We start from the raw sequence: 17736 nt of genomic DNA, 5'->3' as shown, positions 1-17736 counted from the left end.
CAAATGTATATGGTGTGCTCTGACTGCTGAGCTCTGTATCAGGTATCCATTCTAAGACCTGGAAAAGACCCTGGCCTTGCAGGAACGTTCACAGTCTGGGGACTGAAGTGGTGTCTTATATTCAGTAGGGGAGGAGAGCATGAAGTCCCTTTTCATGCCAACATGATGTCTTTCCCAGTGGCTGCTGCTGAAGTCTTTTTAGCATGTGCTTTTTTATTTTTTTTAATTGTGAAGCCTTTGGGAACAGGGAACCAGTTATTGATTTAGCTATATAAATGACTTTTGGTTGAAAAGCAGTATATACATATTGTTGATTAACATTTACAATAACCTTCAGCGTCTTGGGAAGATGGAGGTCAATATTGTGCCAATTGAAATTGGAGCCCTCGGAGCAGTGCCTAAAAGCCTGATGAAACACTTTGACATTTTTGGCTTTGAGCAAATCACACCAACTCAGCTCCAGAAAACAACATTGCTTGGAACAGCAAAACTCCTAGTACAATCTCTCTATAATTCCCAGGATCTTGGCTAGATCACACATTGCAGAACATAGTCCAGCATACTTGCTCTGGCTGTAAAGACTAACACCTAAACTTGGCACCTAAACTTGGAATGAACCCATGTAAGGCAGAAAGCCTACATGAATAGTAGCTCCTTGTTAGGATTCAGAGTACAGTGTGAAAAACACGCACAGGTATGTGAGTTCATTATTTCACAGGGGAAGTCCAGACATGCCACACATCTCATATTCCATTTCAATTCATGTTTTTTCTTCACAGTCTCGACATAAACCTATGCATGTTTATTTTTTCTCCCTTCGTCCCCTTAAACATGTTGAATTTGCAAAAATGCACTCTTAAGTAGTCCAATAAAAATGAATGTATCATGACTCTTTTGTTAAAGTCAAGAAAAAGGCTTTGATAGTGAAAGGGGAGTGTTGGCCAGGAAGAGAGACAGGATGTCTCTCTGACAGATGAGATGTCTACCCTCACAGTGACAGGAAGGCTTGCAGCCTCTTTAATGTGGCACTGACTGTCACGTGGGAAAGAATTCAAGGGGATCACTGAGTGACAGACTGAGTGAATAATCTCCAGACTGGATACACCTAAAGAGCAGCACTGTCTCTGTTACTATACTGATCATTAGCAATGTCATTTCTCTCAGTCAAAGAAAGGAAGACTGCCGTATCACTTATCTAGTTCCTGAACATTCAGCTGGGTTGCTACATGTTCCTTAACTGATGACCCCATATTTCAAAAAGGGAGAGATTCAAAGTGCACAAGACTTTGCCTTCAAATACGAGCACCAGGCCATGGTCACATAGGAGCAGTACTGGGGTGGAGGAATCGTCCTGTGGCACACGGTTCCTTTCAGAAAGGAATTATTAATTGCTGGGTGGGAAAGTAGTGCCAACAATTACCTTTATAGGTATAAACATCCAGCACCATCTTGCCTTTCCTCTGGTTGGTGGTCCACTCTAGCTTGGTGGGAGGAAAAGCACGGGACTCCCCAGGATAGGTTTCCGTCTGCTTCATGGCTGTCAGGAGCTTGCGCTGGCACACACCATTATACCCCTCCAGCCCGTGGTCTGACACAAACCTGTAAATCCACAAAGCAGCTTCCTTCAGGTAAACCGCTCTCATTGTTGACATAATCTCCACTACATCAACAACCAAGGTTTCCCTACTTACTTCAGCAGGGGCTTCTCCAGAGCTGGAGAAGAGGTGAAGGAGCCCAGCAGGGCAGCCATCAACATCCAGCCTCGTTGGCACTGCTCCAGGTCTGAGTTCTTCCACACCTGGCTGGCCACCTGGCTCAGCAGCTCATTGCGCAGGGCATGGCTAGCCAGCCCATGACTTGCTATGTAGTTCCCCAGGAGCTCCTCTTGCCAGCCCTGTAGGTTCTTGTCATGTATGAACCTCAGGATCTATAATAAACCAGCAATGACGCAATAAATTCCAGGGAATGCCAGCCTTACATATGGGTGAAGTGAAAAATCATACTAATGTCATAAAATCACTCTCCCCTGCTCTAGACTGGGGTTCGGTTTTCTAAAGTGACACACAGAAAGGGAGGCAGGAAAATTCAGTTCCCTCTAGGATTTGGTGCCCAAACATTGTTTCTTGAGGGTCAAAGATGTGGTGCAGGCGAGCGGTACTCCGATATCCCAACATACTATATTTTCTTTTATTTCAGAACAACTTTGTGTATGTGGGTGACTTCACTGGAGCTGCAGTGCTATGGGAAAGGGAATAAATCCTTCCCAGCCACATGGTTTCCTCAATCTGAAGCTGCTATTAGCCCCACTGAGGAAAAAATACACATATTTTAAAACAAGAGGTATATCCTCTACCCTTTCCCTATCAGGGCACCAACATCCTGGAAGAGGTAGCATCACTGAAGAAGCTAACAATGCAGAGAAGTATTCATGTGTGTTGGGCACCCAGTGACAACTATGCCATCCAGATAAAGTGTGTTGTGGGCCTGGCTGTTAGAATATAAGGGTCCGATCCTATTCAACTTTCCTGTGCTGATGTAGCCATGCCAGTGGAGCATGAGCTGCGTCCTGCAGGGGTGGGGCAGTCATGAAGGTTTCCTTAGGATAAGAGAATGTATGTTTCTTTACCTCAGGGCTGCCTCAGCATTGGATCAGACTGGGCCCTAAGGCATGGTTGATAGCATTCTCGGATCCCACTACATGGTCCTTCAGATGCCTGTTTAGGTGCTTTGTGAAAATTATGTCTTTTGGGAACCATTTTCTCCACCTATGTAGGAATGCTAACCAGATTCAGGCTGCAATCCTATCTGCCCTTCCCTGGGAGTAACTTCTATTGGTTATAATGGAACTCACTTCTGAGTAGAAATGCATAGGATTGGGCTCTCAGTCTCCTCCGTGAAGATGACCAAGACTAGAGGTTAAAGAATTATATTCGGTTGCACAGGGACTGTTCGTGATAGCAGCACCTCAAAAAAAAGGAACCACCATGCACACCTGAACAAAATTTTTATCAAGGGTAAAGGGCAATTTTTTTCTTTTCCTAATACAAGAAAATCTAACTTTAATAAGGACAGTCTTCCAATAAACCATTGGTAAAAAGGGAAAGCAATCCCTCATCCAGCCTCATTAAATAGTGACCTGTGGAGCAGCACAGTAGGAAGATGTAATCTGCATCACAATACATTTATTCTTAATCATTGTAATCCTGACCTTTCTCCCTTAGCCTCCTTCCTATTCCTTGCCTGTCTCACTGTTCAGGTCACACCTATAAAATTATCCTCCTGCTGCACAGTCTGTGCTCTCGTAATGGGTATTTTAGAAAGCTGGAGAGACAGATTGGGGGGAGAGGGACAATGGGGCCATTTTTCTTCCCTTAATCTAAAGGAGGATCCCTGCCTTTCCGTGTCTTCTCCAGTGACTATGCACATCCAGCAGTGGGAGAAGCAGAAGAAAGCAGCCAGCTAGGGACGCCAAGGAAAAAACAGATCTGTCTAGAGATAGCCCACTTGGCCTCCAGAAGCTGCTGTTGAATGAAGGGAGAGCAGGGTGGGTTCCAGCAGCTATAGTCAGTTGGGGTATAAGCACAGTCCTTCTCTCCCTTCTGTGCTCAGCAACCTCTGCTTCTCCATTTAGCAACAAGCCCCACAAAGACAGAGCTGTTTTTAGAAGAAAACCATTTTTCTAATGAAAATTTTCTAAAGAACTGGCCGTGCCGTTTCCCTGTCCTATCTTCCCACAAAAATTGGTTCAGAGCATCTGAACCATATTCTCTCTCTTGCGCATGCATGCAAACACACAGAGAGAGAGAGAGAGAGAGAGAGAGAGAGAGAGAGAGAGAGAGAGAGGGAGCGCACAAGCCTATGCAGGTCTACATAGAAGTAAGTCCCATTGTGTTCAATGGGGCTTACTCCCAGGAAGCTTCCCAGGAATGTACGCATAGGTTTGCAGTCACACACATATACACACACAAACCCAAGAATAGGTTTTAAGTGGTTTGAGAGGCAGCATCACTTTCCATGAAGTATATGGACACTTTTTGGATCCCACTGTTGCCTCAGATGAAGCAGGTTTTATGGGTTCCCAAAACAATATAAACCGTGCAAGACCTGTTTACAAGGTGCAAAAGTTAAACGTCTTACATATCACCTTTGGCTCTCTGGGGGGGAAAACTACTGTATCCTATAGCCTGTCTCCAGTCTTACTAGCGGTTCATTTTTTTTTTCTTACCAGTTTGTTGAGCTGCAGAGCACTTTGCTTGTGCTTGGCATCCAGTCTGGTCAAAGGCTGTTGCAGGGGCTGTCCAAGGGCAGGGAAACCCACTTCCTGCAAGGCAGATATGCCGAGTTTGTTAGTCTTTGGGCAATAGAAATGTGAGGCCTGGTGCAACCCGTTCAGAACTGGAATTGCTGTTTTGGTGCAAGACACGCAAGGGCAAAAAGGGCCTTTGTTTTCACTACTCACTTGCCCCATATGATGGCTATGAATTTGGCAGAATTGTCAAGGTATAGAGGAAGCTGTTGCAGCATAATAATGGCGGAAGGAGGTGGAAAGAGCTAGAGATCCACAAAAATGCACGCAAGCTGTTCATCAATGTGATGAACTTTGAGCTAGTGGGCAATAAACACCTACAAGGTAGTGGGGGGAGGGAGGAAACGGGACAGAGAAGGCCTGTTCTGGAGCACCCTACCTTTTCTGACAGCAACATCTTACCTGGAAGTGAGACCTCATGAAGGAAGAGAAAGGAAAGCTGTTAATGTCAGGTGGCAAAGAGAGATCAGCCTTCGCTTTGACTTCTGGAGGGGAAACCTCTGTAACTTGATTGGGCTGGGCATGGTGGTGACCTGCAAAAGAGGAAAAACAGTACTAGCACTTACTGATGGCAGTTAGCCAATGAAGCAGAGGATTACATTATATTTATTCTATTGCTTTAAGGGATTTACATCCTACCTTTCTCCTGGTGAGGGCAACCAAAGTTATTCATAACCAGTGGCATCGCTAGGGGGGTATGGGCCTCACCGGGTGACGCACACGGGGATGCGCGTGACACCACTACTGGCCAAAATGTTTAAAATCTTGTCATTTCTGAATAATACCATCATGTTATATATCATTCGATTCATAATTTCATGCCAAATGCAATGAAACAAACCACATTGAAATGTCTATTCTATAAGACACTATAGCCAAAAAAAAAAAAAAAAACCAGTGGGGCAGGGCAATGGTGCGTCACCACACCTACCATCCCACCCACTGCATGGGAGGGAGTTCGTTACGGGGTGACATGCTGGCCTCCCGCACTGGGTTACGCAGACCCTAGTGACGCCATTGTTCATAACTATTCTCGTTGTCAAATCAGTCTGGTGAACACTTTGCAACACAGCTTCCTAAAATGAGTGGTCCAGCTGAGTTTTAGAATATTTTTAAGGGTATGGAGCAGTGCTGGTGCTCTAACAACACACGCTGGTGGCTGAGAAGAGCAGGGCTTTCTTTGTTGTAGCACTGTCTCTATGGAATTCTTGGATAACTGAAGCTCCTCAGGTCAGTTTGGTTTGCAACGGAATAATAAAATTCACACACTCCTGCCCTCCACCTCAACTCATCTTTTGTTAGGTTTATCATGTCAACACAGGTTATATGAAACAGTTATGCATTTCCTCAAGTTGTTCTGGTGCTTAGGACAACTCAGAAAGAAGCATAAGAACTGTCTTCTGACAGAGGATAAGTATTTGGTTTCTGTTCCTCTGAAGCAGTATTTCAATTGCTTAATAGTTCATCATTTACAGAGATGGCTCTACAGAGACTTTCTGTTGCGAGTTAAGACAGAATTCAGTTTAATACCAGGACAGCAATACACTCCAAATTCCCAAAGTATTTATACTTTTCTTGCTTCCTCTCCTAGCAGTCTAACTTCACTCCTGCTTCCTTCATACTGCCTCTTTTTCTCCCATTTTAGTGTCTTTCATCCACCTGAAAGTCTTTATGATATCTTGTAAATGGTTGTTATCCCCGGGAACATTCCATTCTGCTTAAAGAGGAGAAATAAACACATAGTGTCTGAGGAAGACCAGGTTGGGAAGAACTTCAGGTGGTCAAGTAATGGGGTTTCTCTGCCCTTCTGCACCTCTTTGTCACTACCCCTTACTTCAAGTCCTGCATCTCTTCCTCTACATACACTTGCCAAGCTTTCACCTGGCTTCAAACCAGGTTACACAAGAGGGATTCAATAGCAGAGCAGGAACATGAGAAGCAAAGAGGCCAGGATTGCAAACAGGGTCCAGAAAGGCTTAGGTTCAGTGCCAGAGTGATGAAAAGGGCCAGAGGCAGAAAGCATAGTCAGGGCCTACCTGAATTCAAGTACCAAAGGAGTCAGTCAAGCAGAGACTGGGTGAGGCAAGACAAAGAATTTTTTTCAGCTCCAGAAGCCTCATGTCAAGGATACAGGCTTAAGCAAAACTACTGGAAACCTAGGGCTCTCTACTTACTTTCAGCCAAGTGAAGGAGGGCTGCAAGGTCCGCAGGGATTTCCAGCAGTCTAACATCCTACAGGAAAAAGAACAGAAGGATAACCTTGCTGAGGTGACAACAATAGGCTCCTCTGTATAAATTTCTGGCTGATGAACAGAATCACCCTAACTGAATCAATGACAAGGTGATTCATCTCTAATTCATGAGTAATGTTGGTTGAAATGAACAGGAAGCAATTAGAGAAAGAATCCTTAAGGAGGAAACCCTTGACCTAAACTTCGCAGGAAATCTCTGTTGGTCAAAAGTTATTTTTGAGTAAACACTATAAAAATCTTGGCCAAAGCAAGGGGCATTGCACCATGATACAGCACTGTGTTCAATTCAGTGTAGAATGAATTTTTTTAAAATTCCTCTTCCTACGCATTTCAGAAAAGTAATGCCTCAGCAACACTAAAGGGTCTACAAACACAATCCTGTGTATGTACTCAGAAGCATGTCCCACTTAGTTCAATTGAGCTTTCTTCCAGGTAAATGTGTGTAGGATTGCAGTAGAAACAACTAATGAACTGAGCAGTAGCAAACGGCTGTCCACATTTCCATTCTTGAGATTGGCACATCTGCCTGGAAGTGACAATGCTGTTTTAAAAAAAACCAAAGTCATTTCAGAAGCTGCTTAGAGGCCAGTTCAGGGAACAAGGACCAACACAGCTGGGTAGCAAAGAACTTAACGTTGCCACACACTGTTTAAGTGACAGAACATATTTCAAACTCTCTCTCTTTGTAATGGCTAAGCTAACAAACTATATCAAGATCGCTCAGAAGAATGGCTTAAAGCACCAGTCTAACTGCCAACACTGGTAGGAGTAGAACATGGCCACTTGATCAGAAGTTTGATCAGCTTCTGGCAACAGCAATGCAATACTTCACTGGAAGGAGGGGGGGAAAAATGGACCTTCAAAGCCCTTCAGATGGAACAACTAGGTGGTGATTAGTGCAGAACTGCTGTAGAGGCACTTGGTTCTTAGGGTGTCCTCAGAAGAACAGTGAATCCATGCCTCAGCTACACTTTCAACTCCACACAAGCAGTCCCCCAAGTCCCAATCCAAAGCAATCACGCAATAGCCAGCCCATGTGAGGGTGAGATTAGGGGTGAGAAGACATGGCCTTTTTAAGGGGAAAAAAACCAGAGGAAATGCTCCAGCACTGGAGAATGGAAGTACACAGTCTTTCAAAAATTAATGGAAAAAGAAAAGGAGAGGAAAAAACAACAACACTAAACACAGGGAAAGAGACAGCCTTGCTATCATTGGTCTGAAAGGGGGGGGAAGAGTAGATGAGCATTTATTTATTTTTCACATTTGTATACCACCCTTCCTCCAAAGACCTCAGGGCGGTTTACACAGCTGCTCCTCCCCTTCTTCTTGTTCTCATAACAACCCTGTGAGATAGGTCAGACTGAGAGAAAGTGACTGGCCCAAGGTCACCCAGGAAGCTTTGTGGCTGAGGGGGGATTTGAACCTGGATCATCCAGGTCTATGTCCACCTCCCAAACCACTACACCACCCTGGCTCTCATAAGTATTCCCATACTTGAGTGGTACAGCAGAATAGAAGATCACCACTAAAGAATTACAAATGCTAATTGCCACAAAAAGGCATGATGGTAGGTGTTGTATCACAAGCTACTTTAATGGCACAGGTACTATGCAATAGGGGCTCATGACATTCCCTGTGGCAAGTGTAACAACGAGGGCAACAATGAAGGCAACAATATCTGGCATAAAGACACTGTCGGGCTTTTCATTTTGCCTGAACCTGGGCACAAACATCAAAGAACAGATGGCTCTTTTATTGCTCTCTGCACGGGCTATATATAGCTGTGCCAGCATTCCAGAAGGGTGGCCATATTTGTCTCTTGTAGTAAAAAAGCAAAGAGACTTGCAGTACTTTAAAGGCTAACAAATACATGGTGGCATCAAGTGCCCCCTGTCCATTTCATGGTTGCCTGTTTAGGGTGGGGTTTTTCATTTTTTTCCTTTCTTGGAAATGTTACTGCATATTTCTGTGATTTTAATGTAATTAATTTTTATTGTATGCCTCAGTGGATGTCCTCAATGAACAGAACAAACAAAACACAAACAGCAGATCTAAACTATAGAAAAACAGAACTGTCAGGTATAGCTCTAAATATCAGATTGTCAAAACAAGCAAGAGGGAATGGCTACCACCTTCACCTTCCTTGTGAACTGCTAGAGGCATGTGGGGATGGCCTGATCCCCACATTGAACATGGGGCTCCATTCCTTTAATCTAAGGTATCCTGTGTGGGCATAATGTTCATTTCTGATATATGAGCCTATATATCCACACGAGTTCATACACATCCTTACAATGCTGCAAACTAGGCTACAAGGTATGAGCAGGGCCAGCCCAAAACATTCAGTAAAGAATGAGATGGCACTCTCCCCCTAAGGGTACAAAAACAACATAAAATCATAGGTGACAGTTTTGGTTCACAAGAAGAAATATCTAACATAAGAACAGCCCCACTGGATCAGGCCATAGGCCCATCTAGTTCAGCTTCCTGTATCTCTCAGCGGCCCACCAAATGCCCCAGGGAACACACCAGATAACAAGAGACCTGCATCCTGGCGCCCTCCCTTGCATCTGGCATAGCCCATAAACATAGCCCATGACATAGTTGTAGCCCATCTACAACTGAAAGTAGGAGGATACCTTACTGCAGTGTTTCTCAGTGTTTGTTCTCTGCTGTACCATTTCACATGGTCCACATATTTGAAGTACCACTCAAAGTAACTGGTGATGATAATCTTCTCCAGCTACTTCTGGGTTGGGAGATGAGATGAGAAATGACAAACACCTGAAAGAGGCTCAGGGTGGATGGGAGGGCTTTTCTGAGCACAGAAAAACATGCTCTGGAGCTCTGCCTGTTGAGTGAAGCTCCCTACTGTGGCGTTCCTTGTCTTGTTGTCAGGCGGCAGGTGTCCAGGGGTCCTGCGAGTACCACCAGACACCACCTCAAGTACCACTGATGGAACCCATACCACTGGTTGAGAAACTACTGTATTTTAGAGAGGGTCACAAAGTAACAACAGCAAGTTTTTTAGTTCTACAGAACTCTTCACCAGGCAGATTGTAAGCAAAAGGACAGGGGGAGAGGAACAGTCTACACTTTGGAAAATCTAAATTACTTGCCATGTTGGAAGCATAGGATGGCTTTAATATGCCCACACAGGATACCTTAGATTAAAGGAATGGAGCCAAATTGGTTCAGCCCTTCTCATACCCATTCTGGAAATTTAAAGCATGTAACTTAACTCAGCCCTGCGTCCAGTTCAAGCTTGACACACACAAATTATTTTCAAGGTGGACGTGAGGAAAGAAAGCAAAACTAGAAAGATTGGCTGGTATGGGATACTGGACCAAACAGGGGGAGAAAGGAGAGAGACAGCACCCAATACTGGGGAGATAACAGAAAACAATCTCAGCTAGTTTTAAAAATGGCACCAGGGTGATGGTGGTAAGTAGTACTTGAAAACATTGCCCAGGGCAAAACTGCTCAACCTGCTCAGTGCCACTAAACATTACTGTCTAACTCCAGTGCCGTCACACAGGAAACTGAAATGTTCATTGCCTTCATAAACAGTATCAGGCAGGCTTTGCCAGATGAGATACCCCATATTTTATTGACATACCATTCCCAGGCACCTCCCGCTTTGCTCAGCACCTTTGACCAGTGACTGGTTGCTCTGCCTGCTGTCCTCAGGCCTCTGTAATCAGGATAGGAGACAAATCAGGAAAGCACGCAAGGATGTATACACTGAGGGCCTACATTCAGGATCATCCACACTCTGGGCAGAAGAAATGGCAGTAGGATGACAAGGAGAACTTAATTCTCTGTTCAAAATAAATTATGCAAGTATGTAAACTGCTGGGTATTTCAGCTCCCATCTCCACCTTAAGCCATTTCTGCCCAATGTTGCATAAACGCAACAGGGACCAAATGTGTACACCTGTGGGCTGGGCAAAAATGGGTTTAATTAAAGGTGCAGTGGGAAACTGATCTCCTTAACCCTTTTCTGTCCAGTCCACAGGTGTACACATTTGATCCCTGTTGTGTATATGCAATATTGGGCAGAAATGGCTTAATTCATTTTTCCCTCTTTTCTGGCTTGCCTTTTGAATCTCAACACCTTTCGTGTAGTTCCATCAAACTCTTCACTACAAGCAGCCCCCTATACAAGCCACACAGCTCTGTTATCATATCAGAAGGTTACTGTTTCAGGCTTGCTCACAAAATTATCCACACGGATAACAGAATATTGATCAGTAGTTTCATAACAATATCTCTGACATAAGTACACAGGTAAAAACAATACCTAGTATTCTTAATTCCAGGCAGACTATACCTGGAGAAACTACAGCAGGAATGTAAAAGGCCCTTTGTCAAGATGCTCAGAACATGCACCTTCTTCCTAAGCACTTAGACTGCCTTGGTGAACAGACAATGAAACACAGTACTATATCTAGGCTGCAATCCTACACACACTTTCTTGGGAGTATGTTCCACAGAATACAATGGGACTTACTTCTCAGTACGCATGCATAGGATTGCATCGTAAGATCCCTGTGCATTGATTACACTACTGTAATCTGTGGTACTGAGAGAAAAGTTCCAACCAAGCTGTCTCTCTGTTGTATGCGCAGGCATTTTATGCATAGGGGAAGCTTTCAGCTGTGTGATTCTCCCACCTGAACTGAGACAATCCAGGAATAATTTTACCACTTGCCTAACCTGCATAAACAAGGCCTCAGCTGCTTTGGTTCACGTGGCACTTGCTGCCATTTAGCCAATTGTTTATTACAGCCATAAAGGGTGGTTCCGTCAGCCCCATTTATTGTGGGAGAACATCAGCTTAAACAGTGATCAAGGATAAGCTGTGACGTACAGGTATACAGCTTTCTTCGCAGAAGGGTTCAGTGCTCATCCATGGGGGTAAGCTGATCAACTGAAAAGTTTGCCCCTCAAAAGCTATCTCCTCAACTGACAGCACGCACTCCAAGGAACACACATGGATGAGGGAATGGAATCACAGAAGCAATCCCCAACCTACACCTGTTCTGTTGGTCAACTGAACAGATCCTACAAGTGTACAAGCTGCCCATGCACAGACTTGTCCACACACACCTTTTTGCAGGGTTCCTGACCCCCCACACACAGTTTGAATACATGTAACATCTGTTCAGTTAAGCAACTGGATGCTGGAGCAGGGCCTTTTTCCATGAGTCTTCTCCTTAAACTACACGTTTTCCTTGTTCATGGTTATGCTCTCCAATGAATGCTTGTGCCTGCTGCATATTCTGATTTCTAGATACAGGTTTTTACCATTATTTCAGCTACAACATTTCTTAAAGTAATGTTTGTGCCAATCTCAAAAGCTTTCTGGTTAATGTAACAGAAATGGTGACTTCCCTTCGATTAACACTGTGGTCCATTGAATCCAGTGTCCCCCCCCTCCCCCCACTGGACAGAATTAGATGTTCCCAAAAGTTTTAATACCACGGAAAAGGAAACAAACAAAAGAATACCCTGTTAATCAGCACTGAATTCTAGCCTCTGGTTGTGTAAATCTGAGCCACTTAAAGCACTTCTCCATTCTGAATGACCTATATGACTACACTCTGCAGAGCAAACTGTGTTCAGAGAAGTTATTCTTCTCTTCTCTGTCCTTCGATCTGCTAGAGAAAATGGCTAAAAAATCTTAATGTACACCTTGAAGATAGCCTTCAGCTATATATTTGTTTCTCCTAAGCCAGACAACTAGACTACTATCATCTACATCATCATACTACTACAACTAGAGGCAGAATCACTGCCTTTGTCCTTCCCATCTGTAGACAAATTACTTGGCCAAACCCCACACAATAGTACTCACTTGTCTGCTGTTCTGTGGTCTCAGAGTGTTTACTCCCCTCCAGCTCAGCAGTGTCCTTATTAGTAAATGACTAGAAGGAGCTACCAGGAGCTGGGCTGGGTCAAGACTGAAAAGGGCTAAAGTCCGCCCAAGGCAGTGTGAGGGAAGGAGAGGGAAGCTCTACAATAGTAACAGTGAACTTTGAGACCTTTTATCATTGTCGTTTCTTCCCTAAGGACTGAGTGTTCGAAAAGCAAATACAGAGGGCAGAGATGGTAAAAAATAAAAGAACAACTTCGCAGCAGTTCCTGGGAGAGAAAAGCTGGGAGTTACCCAAACTGGGAAGGACAGAGAGGACACAGCCAGCTCCAGAAGAACAGCAGAACACATAGAGCTTTGAAGCGTGCACTATACAGCAGTTATGCATTCTTTCAGGGGTATCTGACAGTCATTTTGCTGGCACTTTCTCAGGCAACCATTGCCATAACTGAGGGCAATAAGATCATCTTAGTGTCAAAGTGACATCCGAGTGACATCAGCACAGAATTTTTCCAACACTGGGCCAAGGTCTGGGGTGCATCCGTCAGCAGGTAGACCTCTATGCTGCTGTGCGGCTGCTGTTGCACTGGGATACATGGAGATAAACTGGCCTGTCTTGAGGATAGGAATGGGCCTTTAATCTCACTGGGTGGGAGGAAGTTCCATACTAAAGACGCACCATGGAGCAGTCCCTGCTCCTCATCGCCATCGAGCTCTGTGTGTAAGCAACTAAAGCTTATACTACAATAAATCTGTTTGTCTTTAAGGTGCCCTGAGACTCTGGCTATGTCTGATAAAACAGTGAAAGCTTTGGTTTCTTTTCAAAGCATACTTCCTCATGAATGTCAGTGAAACCTCATGAAACTTTGAAAATGAACAAACCCGATACTTATTTTTAAAATGTAAAAAATAGGATGTTAAAAGCAGACAGAACCCAGGCATGTGCTATGCTACATACATACCAAATGCTATAAAGAACTAGCAACTGCAGACTTGCTTGTAGTCAGATTAGTGAACTGACACGTATTATTCTGGACCAACCTTACAGAAAGCTTGACCTACTTCAGCATCTGATGGCTGAATATGAGTAATGTTTGGGATCAAACTGGACTATGTCTCAGGGTAGGGAGGGCACTTACTGGAGAAGATAAATTCTGAACTGCAAACCCCACCCTTCCAGCTCAGCTCACTTCCAGATTCTTGGGTAGAAAAAAAAAATTAATGACTACCCATGGGAGGAGCATTTGCGCAGAATTGGTGGATGGGGTAGGGTTAAACCATAACTCTCAAACCAGCAACAATGTGGACTCCACTCTGAACTGCAATATATGTCTATTTATGGTTCAGTGGTGCTGATTTAAAAAAACAAACAAACCAGTTAATAGAGGCTCATTTAATAGGTTACATTGTCATACCCTTTGCATTTCACATGGACAGCTACTCAGAATCAGTCCCCTTATTCTTCTATCAAAGAGAACAAGTGCTGTCCTTGACATGCTAGATTATTACATGCAGGGAGCTTTTTGTGGTGGAGCGTTCAAAAATAATCTCCCTACCTGCAGCCTGAAGTGGTACTATCCAGATTTCAACCATCTTGGTCTACCATGTCATTCTACATAATATGTACAAGAGCTTTGAATGTATGTTGACCTGGAATTCTGTGATACAGAATTGTAGTGGTTGCTAAGTCCACCAGCATGCTTTACATCTGTGAAATGAAGAGGAGATCATTAGTAATCAGGGAGAAAGTTGGGATACCCCTTATCCCTCTTCCTCTTCCAGAGCTCATGGTAAGTCTAAAGAGTGTTAAAACAGCTTTTTAAAATAAATATGAATTAAACAAATAATAAATAAAATGAATTAAAACAAAAATATTAGCTATCCTTTCATTCAAGAGAAGTCAGAACTCTTCTTGCTCCTTGGTATAAGCATTATGGAGTCACAGGCAAGTTCTGCAGCCTTCCTCACAGTACCAAGAATGAGATGAATGGTACAGCTATGCCTAGAGGCACTAAAGAGGAGCCACACCATTTTCAGACTTTATCTTATTATTTATATACCAAAATGCCATTAATTAAATGAGTACAATGGTCAACACAGTTGAACACATTAATTTATTATTTAATAATGCAATATTTAATGCTGCAGAGTCCTTGGCACCAAGTACTCCTGTCTATAGTACACTAAAAAAGGAATGCGAGAAGCAGCTTTTTAAAAGCTGTTTTAACACTCTTTAGACTTACCATGAGCTCTGGAAGAGGAAGAGGGATAAGGGGTATCCCAACTTTCTCCCTGATTACTAATGATCTCCTCTTCATTTCACAGATGTAAAGCATGCTGGTGGACTTAGCAACCACTACAATTCTGTATCACAGAATTCCAGGTCAACATACATTCAAAGCTCTTGTACATATTGTGTAGAATGACATGCTAGACCAAGATGGTTGAAATCTGGATAGTACCACTTCAGGCTGCAGGTAGGGAGATTATTTTTGAACGCTCCACCACAAAAAGCTCCCTGCATGTAATAATCTAGCATGTCAAGGACAGTACTTATTCTCTACATACTGTTCAGGGAGTTTGTAATGTGGAGAAACATTATAAAATGCAATCCTCTGTACATGGTGATATAGCCCACAGTTCAACCATGTCAATCTATTGCCTCATTCTGTGCTATGTGAGCAATGGCTGTAAGTCAATAGGGTGCCACAGGTGTTGCTCTTCCTCTCCTGGCAGCCCTGCTCAACAGAAGGGCCTGAAGTTCTTGAACCAATACACAGGCTGAGTCTCATTATTTGCAGGGTTCCCAGAACTCATGTGGATGGCATTAAAGCAAATCCATTTAAAAAACAATGTCCCTTTGTGAGGTGATTTAAAAACAACTTTGCTGACCTTTGTGATGTAAGATAGAGGCATTGGGCAGACAAGCCATTAATCAGAAACTCTCCAGGTGCTTAGAAAGGCTTCACTTCAAGCCAGGGACCCCTTTCAGTGAGAAGGTGGAGATCAAATAGCAGGATGACATCATTACAGCTGAATGATAAAACTCCCAAGTGGAAGGAAGTACAGGTTGAGTCTCATTATTCAGGGGGTGGGGGGTTCGTTCCAAGAACTCAGATGGATGGCAAAAAACACACTATAACAAATCAATTTTAAAAAAAGTTTCTTTGCTCTGGTGATTTAAAAACAGCCTTGCTGACCTTTGTAATTCACACAGAGTCAGAGCCCAATCCTATGCATGTCTACTCAGAAGTAAGTCCCATTAGAGTCAGTGGGGCTTACTCCCAGGAAAGTGTGCATAGGATTGGGCTCTCAAGCAGTCTCTCTCCAGGAGCTTAGGCTTCACTAGGATACAGCAATCCCTCCCTTCACCAGGAGCCCCAGCAAGGGGGAAAGAATGGAGAAGGTGATAATCACTGCCATTTAGCCTTCTTTCACGTGCTCAGGGGTAAGGGAGGAGTGAAGTCTGCAGAGAGAATGATTGATGGATTGTCAGTGGCTGCCCTCTCTGGCATTATTAAACGACCATTTTCCTTCAATTTAAAGGGCCCTTCTCATCAGCTTTGAGACAGAAAAATCTGTGGATACTTAGGTTATACCTGTAATTGCTTGTATGACTGTCTCTCTGCAACAGTAAAAAGTAGTTTTTTAAACTGTGATTTTAAAGGGGTGCATTTTATCCCCTTCTCCAGGGATCAGCATATTCCTTCTCATTTGCAGGGGCCATTTGTGTGGAGTCAAATCCGTGTATAACAAGGCTGGACCTGTAGATGCTTCTTGTTCCAACAGCCTCATTCCATGAGCTCCCAGGAAGGAGAGGCCACTCACTGGGTGCACATGTAAAATGCTGGTGAGCTCTGCACCCAGGTAAAATCAGGTAAAAATAAGGAAATGTAGATTTAGGTAGAAAACCATAAAGATTTTAAATTGATTTTAGAGTTTTGTCTCCTCTAAGTGGTGTGTTACTGACCTCTTCAAACCTTCTGTCAGCAACTCTGAGTTAAAGCACACATGTGAGAATCTGCCAAGCCATCTACTGATGGGCAGTATTATTGCAAGAATTAATCCTTTTCCTGCCAAATCCCATTCTCCTTACTCTTTTTTTTCTTGTTTATTTGATTTTATCCTCTTTTTCTTTTATTAAGGGTTTCCAAAAGTCTAATAAACTTTTTAAAGCTTAATGTTGAGTCTCCCTGGTTTCTGGTATGGGAAGTACAGTGGATTGTAATGTCTCCTCGCTCTCCAGGTGCTATTGTGATAGTGATTTGATAGAGTAGGGATAGAGACCCCTGATCCCCTGGGGGCTGGGGACAAGAATAGGCCTTCAGTTTGGCTGTACTTGTCCTAAGAGGCAACTAAGTAGATGGGACTCCTTAGCCTGGGAAGGCAGCTCATCTGAGAGAAGGAAGACTCTGATCCCAAACCTCCACTGCCGTGTGGCTACATCCAGTTATGGGAAAGGCTTCAGGAGTCAACCTCGAGGCAAAATCCGGAGCCGGAGTCCCTGAGCCAGTTCATGGCTGAACACAGTCACGTTCTGGCAACTCCTGCGATGCCACTGGAACCAACTGTATTGGCCTCTGCCTTTCCACTGGACCATTTCAGCGACGTGGAGAGGGGGGATTTGCTGCATGGGTAACAGCCTATCCTCCATACCTACTTTACCCAGGCTTCGCGCACTGGAGCGGACACTCTGTTCCAGAACCACCATTCAGAGCAAGATACCATAGTCTTCCGAGACTGAAAGATGCCAACAGAGACCCCTGAGGTTCAGTATTGTTCTAGGAGGGAGGGGGGTTCTGCCCAAGAAGCCCCTCTGGCTAGACTGATCTCCTGGACTGGTGGCAGAGAATTCAGTCTACTAAGACTTTTCCCCAATAAGCTGTGTACCCAAATAGGAGAGAGAAGGGAATGAACAGGCTAACACTAGGCTCTACTGCCTTGGATCAGTGTGCAGTCACTAGCAGCCCCTCTCTGGACCCTGACAACTTGCCTTACCATTTGCAGCAGCTACACTGGCCAAAGATGTTTGTGTAGAGAAGCCTCACCAATCCTAGCAGAAAGAACCCTCATGAAGTTGTCAATCATTCTGTACCTGGTACTGCTTCCTTCTATGAATAACTGGCCTAGAGACAAGCATGGCCACCCCAAACTGCAGCAGGGTCTTCCTCAGTCTTCGGTAGCGTTTTCTGAAGGTGGCAAAGAAAAAAAGAAGTCAGCAAAGAAGAGAAAACTGTGAGAACGTGAAAACCTCTGCTCTCGTGAAACCATATTTATTCTTCACATTTTTATACTGCCCT

At 43.9% G+C, this 17736-nt stretch overlaps 1 protein-coding gene across 1 annotated transcript in view; it reads right to left on the bottom strand.

Moving 5' to 3' along the window:
• Positions 1–17736, bottom strand: part of MYO15B (myosin XVB) — an 83525-nt gene that overhangs the window by 36462 nt on the left and 29327 nt on the right. The window contains 6 exon segments of the mRNA XM_066612879.1: positions 1421–1599; positions 1692–1927; positions 4226–4321; positions 4709–4839; positions 6481–6538; positions 17532–17625. Of these exon segments, the coding sequence (XP_066468976.1) occupies positions 1421–1599; positions 1692–1927; positions 4226–4321; positions 4709–4839; positions 6481–6538; positions 17532–17625 (794 nt within the window).

This window comes from Tiliqua scincoides, chromosome 2 (assembly GCF_035046505.1).
Source record: "Tiliqua scincoides isolate rTilSci1 chromosome 2, rTilSci1.hap2, whole genome shotgun sequence".
Classification (NCBI taxonomy): Eukaryota; Metazoa; Chordata; class Lepidosauria; order Squamata; family Scincidae; genus Tiliqua; species Tiliqua scincoides.
The sequence above is the reverse complement of the archived record's forward strand: the minus strand, read 5'-3'. Positions and strand labels throughout refer to the sequence as shown.